Raw genomic sequence first — 24054 nt, forward strand, 5'->3', positions numbered from 1 at the left:
AAACCATACCTCAAAACCAACAACCCGATGAACTCTTTGCACTCGTTGTGCTCAGTCGGTGTCTGAGTACTCGGCCTAATGTTCGGTGAAACAGAGCAGAGCCAGCTAAAACACAGCGGCGGGGACAAGGCCCGTAGTGTAACAGAGCTAGTCCAGATCCGCATGAAACCTGATCGACAGGCGGACCCGGGCCCGGGGAGACTGGGAGGGGTCGGGACCGCCGTCAGGACCGCCGACAGGACCGCCGACAGGTAGGTCTGTCTGAACTGTAGCGATGAACGGAGACATGGATGGAGGAGACGGATTCAGTTGCATGCGCTCGATGTGAACGCGGTCCGATTGCAAACCATGTTTCACAGAACTACTTGACGTTTTCATTTTCTCTTCCTCCACTTAACTTAGCTCTCAGTCGTGACACATAAAGTGGCTATAAGTGTTCAGGGGGGGAGAAAAAAAAACACAGAACTTGACATAATCTAAAATTAGCTGTGGGGCGTTTCTCTTTCCTTCTATTTCAACATTTGCCTCTCTCTAAAGCCACATTTCCACTGCATGGTAGTGGCTCTGGTCAATTCAACTTGCTCATTATTTGTTCTCCATGAGCAAAAGTTGTGCATAGTATCTGGTACCTGCACATTTATTTTTGGTAGAACACTGCTTGAGGTTCCCAGCGAGCCGAGCCAATTCCAGGAAGTGGATTAGAAACGATGGAGGCCACTGGTTGGTGAGAGGGAATAAACACTTTGAGACACAGAACGTCCGTCACAAATCCGCCATTTCAAATACAATTCAGTTTGAATCAATGTGTTCATTTAACAGATCTAAACTGCCCGCAAAACTACAACCTCCAAAGTGCGCGTGTCGCATTCAAGATGATAGCGATCAGCTGAGAACAGCGCCTACACCCAGGAGGTGCGATGCGCGGCGGAAAAACTGAATATAGAAAAGGACCTGGAACCAAAAGTGAGTCACATCGAGCCGACGCATGCAGTGTAAATGAGGCAGAAGTGCCCCTCTATTCCCCCCCCTCTCCCTCCCACAGGTCAGCACAGCTCTGGCCCTCTCCTGAGTATTTAAAGTAATTGCTCGTGGCAGTCAAGGTGTCTGCATAAGGGCCTGTCATAAGCAATCCAGTGGCATGAGTAGGGGCCTTGTGCATGAACCTAATCCAGCCAACGATGCTAAAAGGACGGACGGAGGGGGTTAAGAAGTTGTTCAACAGCAACCTGCACAAAAAAAAAAAGTAGGTTGCTGTTGGTTTTTAATCCACTCAAATGGACATGGACATGAAGCCGAGGCATTGTTCTTCTGCGGAAACTTTGTGTTTCTGAACGGACACCTTAAATGTTTCTGCCGAGGTTCTCGTGACTTCTTTAAAGGCCACCGGAAGAGTGTATTTGTCGTCTTGTCACGAGGCCGTCGCGATGGATTCACTGCGCCTTCGAGACCAAACTGTGTTCACAATCGCCCGCGATAACCACCAATCTCTTCCTTTTTCCCTTCTGCGCATATCTCATCGGTGGGCCGTCAAATGTATTCTCTCGTTCCCCTCTTCCTTTTTTCGCACAAGAGAACAGGTCTCTGTATTTGCTTTAACACCGTGAGGGGCTGTTTGCCAAAGGCCTTCGACACACACACAAATTCCTCACCCACTTACCCCTCCACCAGCACGCCAAGTCCTGTAGCACGTTCAGAGGCAGAGACAGACAGGAACTAAAGGGGCCGAGACCCGAGACGTGGACCCTCTCCGGAGCATGGCGACTCTGGTCAGACACAGCAATAAGAAGTGGAGCCCCGGCCCCTCCAGCCAGACTTGAGAGGAGGCGACTTAAGGTCCTAAGTGTTTGGGAAACAGGCCCATCAATGTCAAAGCCTTTTATTGCTTTGGCTTCCTATTGCTTTTCCCTGCTTGGGGGTGAGTATGAATCTCCTCTTAGCAGAGGCAGTGGGATGGGTTCATCTTTCATCAGTCATAACCGTGGCAATTAAGGAAGCGCACATGAGGAATGACCCCAGAGTGAAAGGGAAAAAAAAAAAAAAAAGGTCATGGGTTGTTTTAAGTGGGTTAAGAGTGAGGCCTTTGAAAGCTGTTTTATGGTTCCACTGAGATGGTTTGAGAGGCCTTTGTGTTTTTAATTAAAAACATTGTTTTTCTAATGTCCATGTTGACTCTTCAACTCAGAAATCAGTGAAATAGACACACAAAAAAAAGCTTTTCGGGTTATTTGAACTATAAAGATGTACGCTTAAGGTGTCTGGAAATTAGGAAGCAACAACGACTTGATGCAGTTTACATGATGAGGATTATATATTTGAAGCATTCCCATAGTGTGGATGAATTAGTGGGATGTCGAAATAACATTTCATATCTTTTCGCCAAGTTTTTTTGTACAAAACTGTGAACGAAAACTCTTTCCAGATTCCTTGGAACAAATTGATTATCATTACTGATTGTTTCATAAACAATTCTGTTAGAAACACAAATTCAATAACAACATTATGGCCCTTTTGTTTCATTGTGTTAAGTAACAAATGAGGACTCAATTTAGATTCCATAAGCACACACCGAAATGATGGAAACTCATGAAGTCATATTTACTCATAACATTTAGGCGACTAACAATGTCTGCTTTCTCATCCAAACAACATTTTCATAGAGCTACCAGGAAAACGGTACAAGACAAGGGGAATGGAGGAAAATGAGAATTGTTGGTCTAAACCCAAAACTAATAGTAAAAAGTTCGGCCACATTCTGTTCAAATTGTTTCAGTATTTATATGAAAATCTGTTGCTTTTTCCAGAAGGCCGTCCATATGGCTCACAGAAAATGTTTCTGTTTATGTGTCTAAGTATCCAGCTGCATATCTGTCTGTCTGTCCTCCTGTCTAATTGGACGAGGACACACACACACACACACACACACACACACACACACACGCATAAATCAGTCCGTCTGCCTCAGCAGCGATCCGAATGAAGCACCCGGCACGGAGCGAGTAGACGGGCGCTGTCGGCTTTGGCGCTCGACAAACAGCTTGTTTTAATGCTCCTGACAACCCCGTGAGACGAACAGCAACACACACTGCGATCCTCTCGCCCCTCTTCTTTCCTCGCCAAGCCTCAAACACGAGGTGAATCCGTTCCACTCTGCCTCCGGGCTGGATTTTTTTCCTTGGCCCTCCTCCCCTCCACTCTAATCTGGAGTTTGTGCACAAATGACAAACTATCTTAAGGAGGAAGACTTGGGATGTCTAACTCATTGCTGCATTAGAATAAGTGTGGACTCGTGCAGCGGTGAGAGCCGACTTCTGCAGGGCCTGGATCTATTCTTTGAATGAAATAGCATCTCTCCAGGAGTGTTCCTCTTTAAAAACATGTCTCCCAAATGGGTTTTCTGTGGAACGACAGATTGATCATATCGCCTGCAGTCCGCTGCGGTGGGATTTGCACGGAGCGAATCGTCTTGAAGGGAAAGTCTGAGGACAACTCGTTATTAACTCCGGAAAATCAGCAGGGCCAATGTTGGAGGGAGCGCAGCGTGTCCGACGTGTTCAATTGCATTTGTCTAGTTTCGAAGCACCCGATTTTAATAATGCTGAGCTTGAGATGTGTTTGCACTCAGACGGGATTATTATTTGTGAAGTGACTGATTGTATTCTGTTTGTATGGACCTCGCTCTCTTCGCAGGAAACTGTCACTGACTCCAATAATATTGTTTCCCTCGTAGAAAGGGAGGCCGGCTATTGAGTCAGTTATCTGATGGCAGGCTCTGAGATTCTGTGTGTGTGTGTGTGTGTGCGTGTGCGTGTGTGTGTGTGTGTGTGTGTGACACAATGTAGTGGGTGCTTGTCGTCGAGTCGGTCCTGAACTCACACAGCCAAACTGCCGCGGGAAGAATTTGTGCTCCCGTGTACTACAATATCCTGTTTGGACTCAAGCTGCTCTCCCCACTCCTACACACACACACACACACACACACACACACACACACACACACACACACACACACACAGCATTGCTCTCTCTCTCTCTCTCTCACACACACACACACCCTGTTCATACATCACTCTCAAGCCCCCGGCCAAAAAACATACGGCTTTGTTTTCGTTGCTTTTCTGCACACACTTCTGCAACGGCACTGTGCAGATCATGTGAGGCTGGTTCTATCGCCTTTTAATGTGAAACGCTGTTTGGGGGCGTAAAGCATGTGTGTGTGTGTGTGTGTGTGTGTGTGTGTGTGTGTCTGTGTCTGTGGTGGGGTTTACGGCGAGCTGACGTTGTTTCACAGCAATAACAATATGGCCCCTCCAGCAATCACAAGTCAAACAAAGTGTAAAAGCATTTGGATTACCGAGGGGGGAGTACAGTGCTTGGTCGGAGTGTGTGACGCTGTGTGTGTGTATGTTTGTGCGTGTGCACATGTCGAAGGGCTAAATCCATCCAGCCAGCTATCCATTCATTTACATACGTAGCTGTTCATCTAGCCAGCGGATGACCTTCTGCGTACAGCCATAGCAAGAGATGAGAGGAGAGGAGAGGAGAGGAGAAGAGAGGAGAGGAGAGGAGAGAGGAGAGGAGAGGAGAGGAGAGGGCTGCGTGAACAGACCTGTGTGCACGGAGGAGCTCTGCTTCCCGTAAGTAGTCGATAAAAATAATGAAAAAAAAAGAGAAAGAGAGAGAGAGAGAGAGAGAGAGAGAGAGAGAGAGAGAGAGAGAGAGAGAGAGAGTGAGAGAGAGGGAGGCGGCTGGCCCAGAGGCAGATACATCACTTCCCAATAGAGCGCCGTGCATTTCCTGAAACTGACAACTGCTAGGGCTTGAACTGAAGCCAGGACGAACGTGAAAGAGACCGGCAGAAGGAAGGAGAGAAAGAGAGAGAGAGAGAGAGAGAGAGAGAGTGGGTGACTTGACCTACCGTCAGGAAAGATTTAGTAAATACTGGAGTGACACATTTAAATGGAGCCTGCAAATTCAGAGAATAACATGGAGCTATGCACCCACAGACACACACATGCACACACACACGCACACGCACACACGCACACACACACACACACACACACACACACACAGTCTTTTAGCTCCAACCCAGATAGCTCTATAGTCAAAGATAATAGTTCCCGCTCACAATCTTTATCTCAAACCAAACTGCTATCAACTGTTTTTGGGAGCTGGCACAGCACGGCTATTGTTCACCGCTGGACCAAAGCAGAAAGCCCGACACAGAGAAACAAAAAACAAAGAGAAAAACAGAGCTTTGAGAGAGGAAAGTGTGGTTGTGTCAGTTATCCTCTCTCTTTCTCTCTTTCTTTCTTGCTGCACAAATGGAAAAAGTGGAATATTAACGTAATAATAAACAAACGAGGATGTTGACCGGGGTATTTGTGGTGGTGGCGGCGGCGATGGTGGTGGCGGTGGTGGTGTTGATGGTCTCGGTAATGGGCGCACCCATGTGCAGACACCAAACGCATGAAAACACCCCGGCAAAGGACATTTCCACTTGAGCTCAACCCTGCACTTACCATTTCCTTCTTACTCTCCGTGGAAATCCAGCAGAGGTAGAATTATTAAATCTGCACTAGAAAAAAAAAAGGAAAAGAGGTCAGTGATTGTATCCTGTCTGTCAGAGAGCAGAAGGGAAGGGAGCATGGGGGGGGAGTGGTGTTGCTACAGCACAGCCTGCTGGCCGGAGAGGGCAGTGCATCCACTCGGCTTCCCTCCCCCCCTCCCTCCTCCACACGCCGACAGACTGCTGACGTTTGGCTTTTTGGGGCCGCTGTGTTATTTCAGCGTTTCAGACCGACGTGACCTCTTTATCACCAACAAAACCGGCATAAACAGAAACACTCGCACGGGACACTGTTGGACCACATGTGATCATGTTCGTGTAGTTTGTTCTGTTGCACTTTTTAAGGAATTCACAAACACACTCGCTGTGTTTTCGGACGCTGCTTTGATACTAAAGCTGAAATCCTGCTCTAAAGTTAACAACAAATGAATGAAGTGATTTCAAATGTACTTTATTTTCACAGATTATTTGTCTCGCCTTCAGATGAAACACTTTACACCGATTTCTCATTATACAGTGAATGAACTAAATTATATCGTTTTTTTTTTTTAAAGCAGTTGTGATCACTGAGGCTGGAAGCTACAATTTAGCACACCGTGAAATATTTTTGGGAATTAAAAAAAAAATCATTTCATGACAAGAGGTCAAATCCTACAGTTAAAGGATCCACATGCAGGTTTTTTAAGAGTTGCTTCCTCTACAGAAGACTAAAGAATATGAAAAGCATGTTGATGAATCATGTCCCTCCCGAGAAGTTTGCTGCCTGCACTGAAATATCACCGAACTGGAATCTCGGACACATTCATACTTTAAATGAACAATAAAACACATGCAGATCTGCTTCAGTGTAAATCTGGGCTGTTTGATGTTTTACAGTTTTCTTCCACCCTCTGACTAAGCCTGGAACATTTTGTGTAGATGTACCACCCGGCCCCTCCCTGCTCCGACACACTGCAGCGGTACATACAGTATTTCTATGAGCTAACCGCGGAACATTATTATCATCTCCGTAACCGCTGAAATATCTCTGATGACATCACAGTACCCGTTCCAGTGTTGTCCTCGCTTTCAAAACACATGCTTTTTGAAAGCCTCGGGGTGTTTTCGCAGCGCGTGTACTTTGGTGCACCTACATTTTGAATGGCGCTATTGATAAGTTGACAGTATTGTCGCGGCATCGAAAACACATGAATGGTTTGGTCTGGCAGGAGTCACATGACAGAGCACCCTCTCCACCGATGGTTTAAACTCACCTGGAATTTATTTAGGATTTTGAAATGTATATTGTAATTGTATTGCTAAGTTATTTGGCTTGACGTCCGCCCTCTTTGTATTTTACAGCCAGCGTGTTCAAGCACAAACACACAATGGACATTCTCAACAACTACAAGCACATGTTCAAAGCAAAGACACCCCTCTGATGTCACTGCTTCCCTTTAAGACTGGCGACTCTTTATCGTGACACCCACTTAAGACTAAGCCCAGGATTGTGACAACTCAACTAAAAACAGCCACATCTAATATATTCAATATCATTTTTTCAGCCTTCTCTCGACTTTTCAGAGCCTCAAACTGGAAAAAGGGGCCTGCAGCCCTTTGATCCACAGACACCTCTCTGACCGGCCCCAGCCCAATTTCTCTCACAAGCTTTGAAAGAAAAGGATAAAACAAGGCCATAAAATTACAGTAGTCGGCTGGAAAGGACTTTACAGCACATATACACTTGCAGTGTAAAGAGGCCGGCCTTTCAGCACGAGAAGAGACTTATTTAGAGGGTTATTAGTCCCTGCCATGGTCCCTGGGGGGTCTTTCATTAGGAACTGGGCGCTATTACCGGCAGTGGAAGAAATACACAGAGAAGAAAGAAGTGTGCGTGGGCCAGTGAGTTTGTATCGTGGAGGTGACAGACGTATGTACGGCCAAGGCTCACCTGTCCCACTCCCATAATTTAAAGCTTTTCTTTCGCGCTAGGCTTGAAAACATCTGGCTCCAGAGGCATTTAAGGTCTTGATTGATAACCTGCTTCTCTATCTCCAACTCCAGAGGATATTTGATACAGAGCAGCAACAACAGAAGTATTTCTTTTCTTTCTCTTCGCTTTCATCCTCTACATTTGCTTATCGCTCGGTCTTTCTTCGTATGCTGCCGAGATGTCACGTTGCGAGATAAACTTCCAGCGTGCCACATCTGTGAGATATCCAACCGCACGAGCAACAGTGTGGTTGCCGTCCTCTAAGAAGCAGAGAGCGCGGCGAATTCCAGTGTACTCTCTGTGGTGCAGCTGCAAATGTGCGGCCGTGAGGGGTGTCGTCTATAAAAACTGGGGCGATGGCGGCGCGATAAGAGGCAGCCTGGCACTGGCTCCCGATTCACGTTGGTCAGAGCGATGAAGAAAAGTTCTGAGGATGAGACTCGACACGCTGAAACAACATTTCAGAGAAATCTTCCCCTCGAATAAGCTCCGCTACCAGGAAGTTCAAGCCACTGAAACCGGCCGCTTCTCAGAAAGGTAGTGCGGATTTGTAAGCAGAACTCGTGGTCAGGTAGTTTTTAAAAGTGTTTGTTTTATTTATGACTTTCGGCGACAAGTTCTGCATCAGGGTTTCTGCAGGGTTCAGCAAGTGATTTAAGGTCGTATAATATGCCACATATTTCATGCCCTTTTCACAGGGATATAGTAAGGTTTACAGCTATTAAGTTGAAGTATATGAAGCACATTTTTTAGTGCTTTCAAACTATATAAGAATAATTCCTCGTAGTGTAATTCAGCAATTGACGTGACCTTGATCTGGAAGAGCAGCAGAAGATTGATGGATGGATTAACCATTTAAAAAAACAATGTAGTGTAAACTAATTTGCAAAGATTGACGCTGTGGCTAACAGTACACAGTGTTTTCCACATCTCCGATGACATTGACTGAAAAGAAAGACATGAAACAGCTCAACCACACGCATAGCTGACTAATGTTAGAAACCTTTTAATACCTCAAGGCCTTTTTTTTTGAGGAACTGAAGAAATTTAAGTGTTCAAATTCCTTTATGGCAAGTCTAATATAAACCTGCTGTGAAGTTATCTACAGTGTAAAACTTTCCCCAACGCATATCTCCATTTCACTTCCAAAATTGGGTATTAAATGCATATTTGAAGGCAATTTCAGCCGACCGAAATACCTCTCTGTCAATGTTATATAAATAACACACCTCTTCCTATCAAAAAAATAAAGCGAGAAGGGATATTTTAGAACAATCACACCTCCAAAGAAAACACAACTGAACTCTCCAACCTCATAATGGGAACCTTGAGGCGATGCCAGGTGGGCCCATTTTAGCCGAGTCAACCTCCGCTGACCCGGACCCGGCCTTGGTTAAAACACACAGGGCGGTGTTCATATCCCACAGGTGGGGCGGCCACACTTCCACGTGGACACACGCCGCTACATCCACCATGTTTTCTGCTCCTCTGCGGGGAAAGCGTGGGCCGGAGGAGCGTCGCGGCGAACGTTTAGTCCGCCCGTCTCCTCTCCAGCAGGTAAACGCCCCCGGCCGGCCGGAAGTGTATCCCTTCTCCTGCGCGTAAGAGGGGATAAACCACAGGGGCCCCCACAGACGAGCTCCATCAACAGGCCCTCTATTCATCTCCGGGTGGCCGGAAAACACTAGGCTCTCTCTCTCTCTCTCTCTCTCTCTCTCTCTCTGACGGAGCCCCCGGCACCCGGCTGTAGATGGACGCAACATCAAGAGAGCCGGGTGGCGCAGCGCTGGTCGTCCACACCTGAATAAACCCACCCCGCCCCGGCACCACATCAAATGGCCACGGCTGGCCTCTTTGAAAAAGCAGAGAGCCCGAGACGGGACCGAGAGAGAGAGAGAGAGAGAGAGAGAGAGAGAGAGAGTTGTAGAGGGCCGGAGGATTGGCTGTACAAACAGGCCACTCAGGTGCTACTGCAGATTACTGTTTTCATTCACGGGAGTGAAGAAGAAACGGAGGAGGAGGAGGAGGAGGTGGAGAGAAGCGCACACGCTAAAGTCGAGAGCGTGTGTTTATACAGGTGCCTCTAATAGTGGAGTGAGGAGGGAGACACACCTCGAAGAGACAGGGAAGCATCTATACTAAGTCTGGGAATCCTCCAAGTGAGGGCCGGGTGGGGCCTTACTTTGATTTCCCTCCAGTCACAGGAGAAGTTGCCAGGATTAGGGCTCCGCCTACTGGGAAGTGTGTTGGGCCATCGAAACGCCGATCCTGTCTGATGTGCTTTCAAATTAAAGGCGTCGAGAAAATGTGTGGAAAAGAAAAGGCCGTGTGAGAAAACACGCTGATACAGAAACGTAAGCGCAATCACACTTCCTCCTCTTGTCGCTATACTGCTGCGACTATTACTACAAATACTACATGCAGTGAGATCAACACGAGCACATGCCGATGTGTCTGATGTTATTTGTCATAAAGGTCAATACGCGTGTTTATGAATTTGAGTTTTTAGTCATTTTGTTTTCATATGGGAAGCAATTTTCAGTTTAATTTCGTCAAAGAGTCATTTATAGCGCATGACTACCATGAACATAATCCTTTGTTTGCGTGGGCCTCTATCCCTGAAATACTAAATAAGTGTGTGTTAGGGTTAATGGGTTCATATTTGAAGAGGCAACACATTTCCAAATCATCTGGAAATCATCATCAGTTTGTTTATGGCTGTGTTTGTGTGGAAATAAATATCCTCAAGCTACCATATTTTGACTTCCATTAAGCGGCTCCTAATAATTACATTTTGCATGATTATGTTGGTTCATTATTTTAAATTGTGTATTTTACCTCAACGTTGTAATGTTGCGAAGAAATCATTTTGAATAATAGCACGAAAGGAAAAGAAACCACACAAAAAAAGCCGCTAATTGTCATTAACCTTGACCTGGAAGTGTGTAACGTTACCGGCACTCAAAACACTTTTCCATGTATTTATTTTTATTGTCTTGCCCCCTAAACAAAAGCCAGAGCAGCGATGACATCACAGAGTTGCTGAGTGAGTCATGTTGTGAAAACAGCAATTTCCTGAGACCATTTTCCTTTGTTTTGGTTTGTTTTTCCCAACATTTGTGGTGTTGAAGAGACACTGGTGCCAAAGACCAAAAGCAACGCGGGGCACAGAGGGAAGCTCGGTCCGGCAGATTTTTTTAACCCAATTTTAAAAAGCGTCCCCAGAGGCCACAAACATGTACACATAAACCATCCAGTTGCAAAAAAAAAAACACACGTATGTGCTCCAGACAGAAATATTTAAAAAAACTACGTATTTATTATTAGCCTTTCAGCCGGCGTCCATGTGACCAAACCTCACTGTTGGAATGAATTCAAGCTTCCATTGTGAGCATATTATTATTATTATTACTGACGACAGCAAAATCTGTATGAATTGCTTGATCGCTCCGTCTTGTTTGAACTGCAGAGAAAAAGAAACGGTAAGCGACAACACATCCGTCTGTAGAATCAGGAGAGAAACACTCATTTCAACATCAATAGACCGAGCGCCGCTTTTATTCTTCAGGTCGTCACTGTGCGTCCTTCTATATTTGGGACAGAGATGTTACGTGTACAGATTGTAAAGCCCTCCGAGGCAAATCCTGTATTTGTGATTTTGGGCTATACAAAATAAACTGAATTGAATTATTTCACTGGATATACTTATATACACTGCATATACTATGCATTATTGCACTTTCTTCATCCTTTAATTTACTTAAATTAATACGCTCTTCTGTTTTGTTGAATATCTATCTATCTATCTATCTATCTATCTATCTATCTATCTATCTATCTATCTATCTATCTATCTATCTATCTATCCATCTATCTATCGATCTAATACTGAACTACGGGTTATGCACCATACGTTTGCCTCTGCAGCAGCTGTGCAGGATTCTCCGTCTGGCCTGATTCATGTGCAGTTACAGTTCTTCATGTGCTGATTTGGGATCGAGGTCTGATCCACCGCACCACACCAGGAGACTCACACCAAAACCAGCATGCCGTGACAGGCCGACTTCACTCCACCGCCGCTGAGCGGAGCCATGCAGAGCCAACATGGCGCATGTGTCATATTCTAACCGCTGCACACAGACCAGTCAATAATCTGTCTGGTGAAAGTGTCTTTTTTTTGTATATATTTGCTTTGGTCTGGGCTGGTTTATTCATGCAGAGCTCGCTTGCTGAGTCTATGGATTTTCCAACCTTGCGGTGAGAGGCCATAAAGCGGGCGATTCTCCCAGTCACTGATGGTCCCTCGCCATAAAACTTTCCCAGAACCGCCAACCCCACTGTGGGGGAGTAAGGCTCTCACCCCTTGTAACAGCAGAGGGCCTGCATTAATGCGGGATGGCCAGAGCCCGAGGACTAGAGGCACTCTTTAATTAATACTTCATGAAAATGCCTTTTACAGCTCTGGGTGTCACGAATGTAGAATACAAGATGGCTCGCCGATTTAGTTCCTGGCCCCCGGTAGGAGACTTTGCTCCTCCAGCTCCAATGATCTCTAAAGGAAGAGCAGTGACATTTCAAACCCGCAGCATAACCCTCACTCTGTTTACAGGGCGCAATTTAGATGCGTGGGCTCTGATCCAAGCATGAACTTGATTTGCAGGTATTATTAGATTTACTTGTTTTTCACATGACTCTCATATGGAAGCCCATCCCCGCCGCAAAAAAAAAATAGGACCAAAAAAATAAATAATTAGGACCAAAAATAAATAATTAGGACAAAAATAAATAAATAAATGAAATTAGGACCAAAAGATTTTTTTTTTAAATCAACTTTTTTTTTTTCGTTGACTTTTTTTTCCGACTTTGTTTTTTTGTCCACAAAAATAAGCAACGAAAAATAGGCACAAAAAAAAAAATTTTTTTTTCTTCATTTTTTGGTCCTAATCTTTTATTTTTTTAAAAACTTTTTTTTTGTCCACAGTAAAAGAAATAGTCAACAAACAAAAAAATTGACGAAAAAAAAAAAAATCATCAAAATTATGAGCTAGTAAGTGTGCATACCCTTTTTACGCCAGAGCTGCTTCTTGCTTAAAATCCTTGCTAGGTTGCGTTTGCTTAGTTCAATCCCATGTGAATTAGCAAGCATTTGAAGTATTTTATCTGTTATCCATGTAATCAATATAACACTAAATAATAAATACAGTTTGAAAAGAGAGGATGACTTTTACTGCAGAAGACATACCACATGTTGTGCTTGAGAACATTTCATTACACAGAGGAGTCACTTGTGACCTGCAATGAGGTTTGGTGTGCTCCACCAGAATAAAACCTTCTCATTGTTCTGTACTCTGCACAAGCACGTGGAGACATTTGTGTTTTGTTGTATTTGTTTGGTTTCTTGTGTACCACAGTCTGTATGGAACACTGTCTCAGTCTTTTCGCTGGTGTTGTACCCCTCTTCTTTAATCGATGTACCACCTGTAAAATTGCCGTTTTGTTTTCGCATCAATAAAAACTAAATAAGCTAGATTTACCTCCTCGTCATTGGACGCCTCCACCAACTTCGTGTCGCAGTTTATATCATCCTTCGTCATTATATCAGCCTTCACTTCATCCATTCGACTTTCTTTTAGATTTGTGTGACAGTCATTATTCTTGAGTTAAGGCCGGTCACAGTGACCCCTGACAACCAAATTCTAATCAATTCGACCTTGAGTCTTGCTCGAGGTTCATGCCAAATTTGGAGAAAAAAAAAAAAAATTGACTCAAGGCGTTCCCGAGATATCACGAGAGCGGGACAGACGGGAGGCAACAGTGACCTTGACCTTTGACCTCCCAAATCTAATCTGTCCATCCTTGAGGTTTAGTAGAGGTTCATGCCAAACGGAAAAGAAAAAAAATTCCTTAAGGAGAGATCGCGAGTTTCATGTTGTCCCACAAGTCAGACCCCAGTGCGACGCGATGCAGAAGAAACAAATAAAGTAAATAAAGTAAGTTAAAATAAAAGCAGTCAATGACAAATGACGCTCTGATTAATCACACGTTCTGCAAGAAGGTTGTGTGCAATACATTCAGCATATTCATGAACATGGAGTGACCACATGCATTGCTATAATGGCCTCGCGACATTGTGCAAGATCATTGCCAGATTATCAGATTGTTGTGCAGAGTTGGGGCCGATTCAGAGGACGAATTTCTCTCCAAAACAGCCTGAAATTGAATCAAATCTATCTTATAGTAGCAATCCTTCCATCTCTCCAAAGTAGAAACACATGTCAACAACAACAATCCAACCAGAAACATCATTCATTTTATTTCATGATTAAAATGTTTGAGGCCCGTAAGCGCTGCAGAAATCAAACCCCAACATATGAAGGCAATTTAACTTTTGCCTGTTCTGTGCTGTCGGCTTAACCGTAGCATTAATGCTGCTTGTGTTTTTAAAGTGAGAGCAATTAAACTATTTTAATGCGTCCAAGTGAGTCGAGGTAGAGTGGAGGTCAGCAATCACATGAAAAAAAAAAGAAGCCCAGAGAGTGTGTAACGAGATTAAACAGAATCCCCTCCGTCCAGAGAATATGAATCAGTGTGTGGCTGTTTTACTGAACCGAGACTATGTTCTGTCTCTTTTTATGCTCCTCAAAATTGGCAGAAAGTCAAGAAGCCGGGGCACAATTTGTTCTTTTCTCTCAAAGTTTCTTTCTCTATCTTTTCATAAAGCGGCAGCACCCAGGCAGCTTTTCTCGCTGCAGGGCAGGAGGCCACGGATCTTATCCCCATCCGTTTGTGTCTCTGTGTGTGTGTGTGTGTGCGCGCGCGCGCGTGTGTGTGTGTGCATTTGTGTCTTGTGCATGTGCCCAAAGCGGGGCCCCTGCCTTGTCTAGTTTGTCATTCTAATACTTGGCAGTAAAGCCAAAAATATTAAGAGGATTTAGTGGATATTTTCACATTAGATTCACTGTTGAATCTTGCATAAAGCCCCATAAAATACCTTCATGGTCAGCACATGTTTGGGAGCGCCACGCTGAGCAGAAAAGGGGGGAGGAATGTGGGGTGAAACTTATTTCAAAAACATTCGTCAAAGTGACACTATCTGAGGCGTAAAAAGGCTTCTTTGACAGGCACCATGAATGCATTTCCGTGTCATTAATATCAGAGTACAGTGTAGGAGACATGGCGTACAGAGGCCACACAGACAAAAAGTCAATTTGTTCAGAACTCTGCACAAAAGACGCCAGTTGTTCGGCAGAGAGAGGCCCCTACTTGAAGAGGACAGGCCGTGATGCATGTGTCTCTGCCTGCAATCCCTCCTGTGGCGCTGCAGTGGCTTTTCATTGTTTATCTCCGGCTAGCTTGTAAGAGGGGAACTAATTAAGGGCTGCCTGCAGGTGGCCCATGCAGGCTTTTACAGGTCTGAGAGGACACGACAAGTATGAGGAGGAGGAAGAGAAGGAGGAGGAGGAGGAGGAGGGGGCGGAGGACCTGGACACACCCAGCGGGGGAGGAAAGGGGCCGACCGCCTCAGGTCACAAGACGACAGACATTACTGATGTGGCGCTGCCGGACAGAGAAAAGCAGCAGGGCAGATCTTTTTGGGTACATTGGAGAGGCAGAGACACGATGCAGTTACGCAGAGACCTGAAGGAGGGGGGAGGGGGGGAGAGGGAGTTTCAGAGGGCAGAGAGAGAGAGAGAAAGAGAGAGAGAGAGATAGGACACAATCAGTGCAATCAGCTAAACAAGGCCTTCCTCTGTTTGGGGCCTAATAAGTGTACTTTGGAAACAAACGGCAATCTGCTTTGGTGCGGATTAAGGATCAGGAGCCCCGCTGGGGTTTGTTATGATGTCGTTCTATAGCTCTATAGTCAACCAGGGATTGTCAGGAAACGTACATCCTGAAAGTGTACCGCTCGTACCCCCACACTGAACCCAACCGTGACACAAAGCAGGCCTCATTTACACCGGGCCAAGTAAACAAATAGAGATGTTTATAAAAAAAAAAAATTAAAAAAAGAGGAAATAGGATGTTGACGGTTGTGGAACAAGTGTATGTGTTGTTGTTTTATGTTATTATTTACTTTTTATTTGAGATATTTCATTAAGTCCAACAAATGACTGTAAGCTGTTTTAAACAAACAAATAAGACAACAAGAAAGAGTGTATGTGTGTGTGTATGTGTGTGTGAGTGTGTGTGTGTGTGTGTGTGTGTTTTGGGTTCAGAGGGGCAAAAGACAAGATTGCGTGCGGACGCTGCCCTTCACCACTTCCTTTTCAGAAGCCCAGTGACGTCACAGCCTGCTGTATTGATGCCTCACACACCAACAAACACACACACACACACACACACACACATTTTGGGGGTGGTATGTTTCCGTGAAGCCAAACAAACAGTGGAGCGTTCCAGCCTGTGCTGTGGCGGATAAATAAAAGTGATAGAGGTCGCGGAGAAGTCGAAGAAAAGGCTGCTTGAACAAGAACTAAACTCATCGGAGTGAAGCGCCAGCTCATGTCAGATGTGTGGAGACACTCCAATTCCTGGATATAAAACAACAGAAAACTGATCTGGAGTGTGTGTGTGTGTGCGCGTGTGTGTGTGTGTGTGTGTGCCGTGCAAATCACCTCGGGCAGTGTGGGTGGATCTTTCTGCAGATATCCAGATAAGGATGCCAAATGGCAGCGCCGTCCTTGGTGGCGTGACACCAGGAGCAAAACAAAAGCACTTCTGGACTCGTGCCCAGCGTGGCCCAAATCTGAGCTTGGCTATTACAGCTGAGTTACGGGCACAGAAACCCTGCATTTGATACATATAGGACGCATATAAGACTCCCTCACACACACACTCGGGCATCAAGGCCCTGCGGTTCCACGCCCACACACACACACACACACAATGAAGGTAATCCCAAAAATATGCAAACATTTACACATGTTTAGGAGAATAAACATTTCCCTTTGCAGATTAGCATGAATGTAATGTTAAAATAGAATATGCAGATGATTCCTACATCTGCTCCGGAGACATTCATTGTACAGCAGCGAGTGTGTTGCCTGCACGCTGTAAAAAGAGGAGCGACATCTTCTGCTGGGATTAGACGGCTCTGAGCTCACACTTGAAGTATCACTTCTCGAGCACTTTAGGCTCCGGTGTCACGGCGGCGGGATGGCGAGATGTGACTTATCGCCTCGCAGTCGTGCAACAGCTCCTCAAATCATACGAGTTTGCATTATCGTCTAAACATAGCATTATTATGCTAATAGCTAAACACTGTTTTCTTGACAATGACATCACTGGTGCCAGCTGTGGAATGTAATAAGTGCAATAATTTACTCAAGTACTGTACTTAAGTTCAATTTGAAAGTACTTGTACTTTACTTGAATAATTCCATTGTATGCAACTTTATACTTCTATTCCACTAAATATTGTACTTTTTATTCCACATAATTTGTCGATAGCTTTAGTTGCTAATCAGATTTTTTTTAAAGTCACCCACTTTGTTTCCTGATTTTTATGATAATTGTTTCTAAATGACGTAAAGATGAAGTAAACCTTCACGTGTTGAGAAGATTCTGCAACTTCTTGAGTTAAATAAACTATTTATAAACAGCTGGAAAATGCATTAACTTGTCAGAGATGCTTGAGAGGTTCTCACAGGAGAGTGAGGCTAGAAACATACGATGACTTTATAACATCGAATACATTGCTGCAGATTCAACTTAAACACTATGTCAATAAACATCTACAGCAGTAAAAATGAAACGGGACGGGCGAGGGAGGAGGTGGACGGGGTTAAACAAACACAAGGCGTGGTCACGTGGGTGGCTAGTCCCTCGGTAGTCACATGAGTCGTTAGTTAGTCAAGTTAACGCATGGCTGTATGAAGAGAACTGGACGCACTGTTGGAGTTGGCGCCACAGTCATTCCTATAGAAGTTGCTCAGTGGGACATGAAGCGAAAACAGTTTGAGTTCAGGGAAAGAAAAAAAAAAAAAGACCCAAATCTAATAGCGATCGTCTGCATCACGGGGCCTAAAGAGCGAGCGCACAAGTGTTCCCTTTAATCCCGCTCGTTCTCTGGCTCATTCACCTAAAGGCCACCGTAGTTCTGCATCATGCTTGGAAAATGAGGAGTGAGCAGAGGAGTGTTTAGTTGATTGCAAATCACTAGATGCCACTAAAACACACACACACACACACTGTTCCTTTAACTTTTAAGAGCTGGTGGTAAAATAAGGGCTAAATAGTTTATCGTCAGAAGTTGATTTACCTCTAAGTAAATCCAGCAGAGCGACAGACATCTCCTCCTTAATGTAAGTCTAAAAGGGAAAGTATTGTTGTGTCCAAATGGCGGACGACGGACCTGAAAATTGTAATCCCAGCGTTTGGCCACAATCTAGAATTTGTTCATCAAAGCCTGTCGCTCGTCCTGAGGGCTTAAGTTACCCTCAAGCGCGCTCATTTCCTGAACTTAACTAAGTGTTTTTGCTGGCTAAGTCTAACTTCCTTTGAAGACAGGATTTGTCTGTGTTTATTTTGAAAAGACACACAAAGCATCATCGTTTGACTAAGCTGCGCCATTCACAGCATTGGTGTCAGAACGTGTTAACACAAAAACATACACGGATCATTTTACTGCACAAGGACTAATTCTACTTGTCGAACTTTAAATACATATTCCTGATGATACTTTTACTTAAGAATGGTTTTAAACACACACATTTGACTTGTGGAGTATTTTCACAGTTTGGCATGGATACGTTAACTCAAGTAAAGGATTTCAATACTTTTTCTAGAACTGGCAGAGATAATAATAAAATGGCGCACAAAAACAGAACAAAATTGTAGTTACAAGATATAGTTATTTCTTTAGATCTTAGCACAGTGCATCAGAGCTCAGTTACCTTCCTTCATATATCGATTGCCGCCACAATTTTAGACATGAAAATAGTCCAAAAAAGTAAAAAAGTTTGCACATGGTGGGAAGTTTTCAGCATGCATCAGAAAAAAAATCGTTCCTTTTAAGAAAAGAAAGAAAAAAACAGCCCAGAAAATAAAATATGAGAAACTGCAATCACATTTTCCAGGAGTGGCGCACATATCAAATTCAAAATGATTAATAAGAGTTTGGGTAGTGCGAGTCACGGTATGTTAAGGATTACATTTTTCATGGTCTCCCTTTGACCGGCAGATAAGATCAGGGTGGATGGTAGGATGGGGAAAAGTGGAAAAAGGGAACAGAAAGATGAAGTACAGTGCCTCGAGGAACTCAAGTGCTTTGTGGAGAAAGAGTCCTGGACCAGAGCCACAGACGGGCAGACTGCAGGAGAGACGAGCAGCGTTCTGCTGCTCATTACTCTTGTTTTACTGTAAGGGCGTGTTCGGTTAATGCGTTTACGTGTACAGGATCGCCTGAGAGCTGGGAGCATTTTATCTTATTAACTTACGTTGGATTCAAACTGGAACATCAGGGGGAACTGAGGTTGCACCCTCTACGGTAATGACTCTGCGTTCCTCCGTACAAAAGGTGCACTGAGCTTTTGGTTTTCAAGAGGGCACAGAGAGGAGAATGTACAACGAAGAGGCCAAAAGGCCAGAGATGGCGGCGAGTACAGCAGAGGAAATCCTAGATTTGCAGGGCCAACAGAGGGAGGATGCTGTATACTACTTGTACATTTCCCCACTGCGGGACTAAAAGAGGAAGATCAAATCTATGTTATGATCCACATCCATTGACACACGTCTAAATATGCTTTCTGGCCTCTCTGTATTGTGAAGATATTACGTCAAATACATTTCAGTCAGTATGAAACCCCCAAAAGGACATGAATGACTGTAAACCTATCATAAGGAAACAAAATAAGTAATAAAGCTAACGCTCTGTTGACCTAAATTAAATATGGTAACAAATATATATACTGTATATATATATATATATTACAATGACATACAAAGAAGTTAAAGTAGCATACATGATTATGACTATAAATACAAAAAGAAATGCGTGGCAATATGGCACACACAAGCTGCATCTCTCAATCTTCATTCCCCATTAATAATGAAAGGGAACCACCACACACACATCAACTACATGGCAGCCCCATGTAGCATTCAGACTACTTTAAAGCCCATAATCTACTGAAACCTCAAACCTTCTGCAGTCTGTCCTCTGGGACTTGGTATTACCTGCCTGCCAAGTATGTAATCACCTAATCTGTATGCTGTGACGCTACATAACTCGGCCCCCAGTGGGAGAGGCACTCCAGCAGTCTCCCACTGCTGGGATTAAGCCAAACAATAGCGTTGACATGTTGTCTCCACTTTGCCTGGATGTGAACACTCGTAGTTAGTGTCAACTTGTGAAAGCACGACGCTGGGAGGACTGGTGTGTTGATACTGGTGCAGGAGCGGGCGTTAGTGGAGAAATAATAGCGCTCATTAACTCGCCAAAACAGGAAGCAAGAAGAGAAATCTCATTACATTAGAATTACGTTTTTCTTTTTCTTCTTTCTGTTCACATTAATGAAACTCATTTGAACGAGCGGGTTCGCCGGAGGAAGGAACACGCATTCACAATTCACACAGCGGTTCTCAATCCTACCAAGGGCATGTGGTGACAAGCCATCCGGTACCTTAACATGTCCTACAACCTATTGAGAGGGATTTCTTTGACATTTCCCTCAAGACTAAAGGGATAATCCCCTTTATAACTCCATGTACCTGATATGGCCTTGGCACTCGCGAAGTCCCTTTAACTCTCAAGAGAGTTCAACAAAACAACTTCATTTAGAGAGCGGCTAGAGGGGCTCTCTGGTCTGACAAAAGGCCTTTAGCTACAATCGACAAGGAGGGAAATCAGTATTATATGTGTCAAAGAACGGGGGTCAGCGCAGGGTGATGGATCGGAGGGAGACAGGGGGCTCCAGAGAAGAGCAGGAGGGAAGTCTTTTCTGGGACTTACTTGGCTTTCACAGGGAGGGGGATGCTCTCAGTCATGTAGTCCATCTCATCTGTTAGGCTGTTGGCGCGGGAGATGTCGATGGAGGTGCTGTGATCGTAATTCCCCCTCACTGCCAAGGACAGACAGAGCAGATAATAACTCCAATGCACTTCTAGAGGGCAGTTTGTCCATCTGTACAAAGTTGAAATCAACTGAATCTCCATTTTTCTTTCTTTCAATTAACAAATATAAAGAGAAACATTCAAGTACATATTAATGCACGTGGTTTTTTACTGTACATCATAAAGGAATTCATTTATTGTGGTATGTTGAATAACAAAAAGACAAATGACAAGGTTGCGGTCCACGACAAAGTAAGCTGAGAAGTGCAAATAAATAACCATAAATGGTTATTTATTCTTCCTAAATATATTTAAGTGTCAGTATCAGGAAGATAAAAGCAGAAATAAGGAAACAGAAAGATACCTGGGGAGCCAGGGCAGCTCAGAGTGTAAGACGACCAAGAATGTTGACGGCCTGATGAAAAGTTAACAATAGAGACAAGAAGAGAGGGAAAAAAAGAAGAGATCAGTGTGTTTCCTCATTGTTTGACCTTTTGGTGCACAATATAAATGCCACACTGTTGCATTAACATGGAGGTTTTCAAAAAGGATGCAAAACTTCCGCAATTCTAGGGTGAAGGGATTGTATTTTGGTTGGGGGAAAAAAAAGTGTATGAATTACATATTTTTCACAGCTTATGCCAGGAAACAGAAATTGCAGCGCTCCAGCTCAACAGAGCAGCTGGCCGGCTGCTGGCGTGTTGCTAAAAACAACAGCGAAGAACAACATGCGTAGCGGGGTCTTGACCCGCAGTCGGACTGTCAGCGTCTGAGTTTGACGTGTCTCTCCACCGAAACCACCAGGCCTCGATTGTGATAAAGAATGGAGAAGCAAATCTGTATGAATGACCAGTCCAATTCAAGCGAAATCCATTCAGCCTCTCTTGTATTCCATCATCGAGTTTGTTTAACATTGTCCAATCCGGAAGCAGAGAAGGTGATGAGGGAGGGAGAGGGAGAAGGAGGGAAGGAGGGAGGCTGTGAGAGAGGGAGGGGAGGAGGGAGGGTGACCAGAGCTAACAAGAGCCACCTTTAGCCTCAACCTCACTGAAGGAGACGTGAACTGGCTTATCGGCTACACAAACAGGATAAGGGTTTATTAACAATATGTAGTTTTATCTGGCCCATCAGTGCAAATGTGTTTGGCTTGGAGAGTATGAGCCGGGGGGCGGGGAGAGAGGGATGGAGGGAGGGAGGGAGAGAATGAGGAAAGAGAGAGAAAAGACAGAGTAGTACAGCGAGAGAGACAGCGAAAGAGAGAGAGACGGAGAGAGAAAGATTCTCACAGACGGGGAGGTGGGTGTGGCCAGACAGATAAGTGGAGCGATAAGCCGGACACTGACTAAATCAAACAATGAGCAGTTTATTTCTGACTACTGGAGCTCCACAATGGCAGTTTACCAACTCTCCAGTCCCCTCCTCCCCTCCCCCTCCACCCTCCCTCTCTTCAGTGTCCTAGTCCAGGTCCCCGCAGGCCCCCTGTCCATTCCGAGCCAGGCCAGACCTGTTCCTCACCCGTGGTGTTGGCAGGGCACCCAGTAAAGAAAACAGGCCGGGTCAGCCCAGGACCAGTGTCTGCGTCTCCCTGCTTGGCTCTGGTTTGGTCCGGTTGGGGACAAAGAGCCAGCCAGCCAGCGAGTCTAATTAAAATACTGTCTGGACCACATTAAAAAGGCAGGCTAGCTAATGATTAACACAGAGGACATTTTAATAGGAGTGAAAAATGAAGTACTTAACCAGTGACAGGGGCTGGTGGTTGGACACATGCGCTACATGCGCTTCAGTTTCTACGTATAAGAGGGACATGAAAGAGTCTCAACTCCTGTTTTCTTGGTACAGCTCAGGCCTGAACATACAATTGATTATGAAATGGAAACTTGAGGGAGCTACCATGAGACCAGAGGGCCCGAAAGTACGGGTTGACATCATCTCTGGAACGAAACGTCAGAACCCATAATTCGCATTTCGTGCTCCTCAATTGTGACTTGAAGGACTCACCTGAAGACTCATAGTCTAAACATTCTGGTGATTCCTGCCAATATTGCTGACGTCAATATGATAATGCAACACGGCCGGAGCACACAACAATGACAACGTCATTTCCAACTTATGTAATCAAACGAGCTCCATCAGTTGCTGCTTTGCAACACAACAGCATTTTTTTTGTTGCACTATTACCATCTCCTTTTATGGAGTACGATTAATTTTATGGTCAGAAACAGCCTGAAAATGTACTTTTGAAAGAAAGAGTGGTTAGAGTTTCTGTACAAGTCGTCACTATTAACATTTTATTGTATTGTATATATTGAGTATTTTTCATACTTAATATTTCTATGTCTCCTATGTAACATTTTGTGCTGCTGCTGCCACATACAAATTTCCCCCTGAGGATGAATAAAGTATCTATCTATCTATCTATCTATCTATCTATCTATCTATCTATCTATCTATCTATCTATCTATCTATCTATCTATCTGTCTGTCAAGTAATACATGTGTTGCCATGCACGTCCATTTTAATGGATGTACTTAAAGAAGCTATAAGCTATTTATTTTACGATACAAAATATACCAAACAACAGTGTGGAAACAAGGTAAAGGGACTCGTTTCCACGTCCTTTGCAAGCTTAAGACAATTGAACGGTGCACAGTGAACTGCAGTGTCGCTCATCGGAGCCGGTGCAGAGAGCAAATTAAAGAGCGTGTGTTATACGAGTGAGAAACACATCTGATACACTTGCGGCCCAGACAGGGGGGGAATGTGGGTTGTATTTAATCCATCAAACAGCAGCAGTGGTCGTTGCAGACACACCTGGTGGAGCTCTGCCCTCCACACAGGACACTTTTAGTTGCAAGCGTAAAGAAGAAGAGATTTGAGGGAGCTAAACTTCGTGACGATGCAATTTTTATTAGCAGAATGAAAACATAACCAGCACAATTTTAAATTCAACCAGTTTGCTGTTTAGGAAGTGTTTAATAAAACTAAACGGCTTATAGTGCTCCTTGAAGCGGTGATGGTTGGAACAATAAATACAAAAGCAGGGGCTCTGGTGTGCCTGTTTTATGGCTCTGAACCAGAGATCATATACAGTCTCATGCTGTTTCAACTCGACACATCATCATTACTGACAGCACGCTCCAGGCTGCAGGCTTCTTCACGAGGTTTTATGTCATCCTCAGCTCGGCCAGTTCCTTTTTCCACTGTGTAGTCTGAACATGTGTGTTTATGTTTAGTTCATGATAATAAATGCAAAACATTATTTTTTACAATGATTAGAACATAAGATCTGCATGTTACCGCTTGCTTCGTTGCTAGTAACTATGAGAATGAAAACTGGATAAAATGGGAAATCTAAAAGTTTGATTTTACTGTTTTTTTCACATGAATTTAAAACGGTAGGTTTTCCTTCATTATCTAAGATCCACCCAATTAAGATGGAAACCAAACGACATTTCC

The 24054-nt window shown here is 44.3% G+C and overlaps 1 protein-coding gene across 1 annotated transcript in view; it reads right to left on the reverse strand.

Moving 5' to 3' along the window:
• The window catches only part of kcnq1.2 (potassium voltage-gated channel, KQT-like subfamily, member 1.2), a 155667-nt gene that overhangs the window by 104117 nt on the left and 27496 nt on the right, over positions 1-24054 (reverse strand). Inside the window, exons 12-13 of the mRNA XM_068602992.1 lie at positions 20962-21012; positions 20497-20605 (exon numbers count right to left, since the gene is read on the reverse strand). Of these exons, the coding sequence (XP_068459093.1) occupies positions 20497-20605; positions 20962-21012 (160 nt within the window). The remainder of the gene's footprint in view (positions 1-20496; positions 20606-20961; positions 21013-24054) is intronic.

This window comes from Clinocottus analis, unplaced genomic scaffold, assembly GCF_023055335.1.
Source record: "Clinocottus analis isolate CAN_PGR_092001 unplaced genomic scaffold, fCliAna1.0.p SCAF_6, whole genome shotgun sequence".
NCBI classification, from domain to species: domain Eukaryota; kingdom Metazoa; phylum Chordata; class Actinopteri; order Perciformes; family Cottidae; genus Clinocottus; species Clinocottus analis.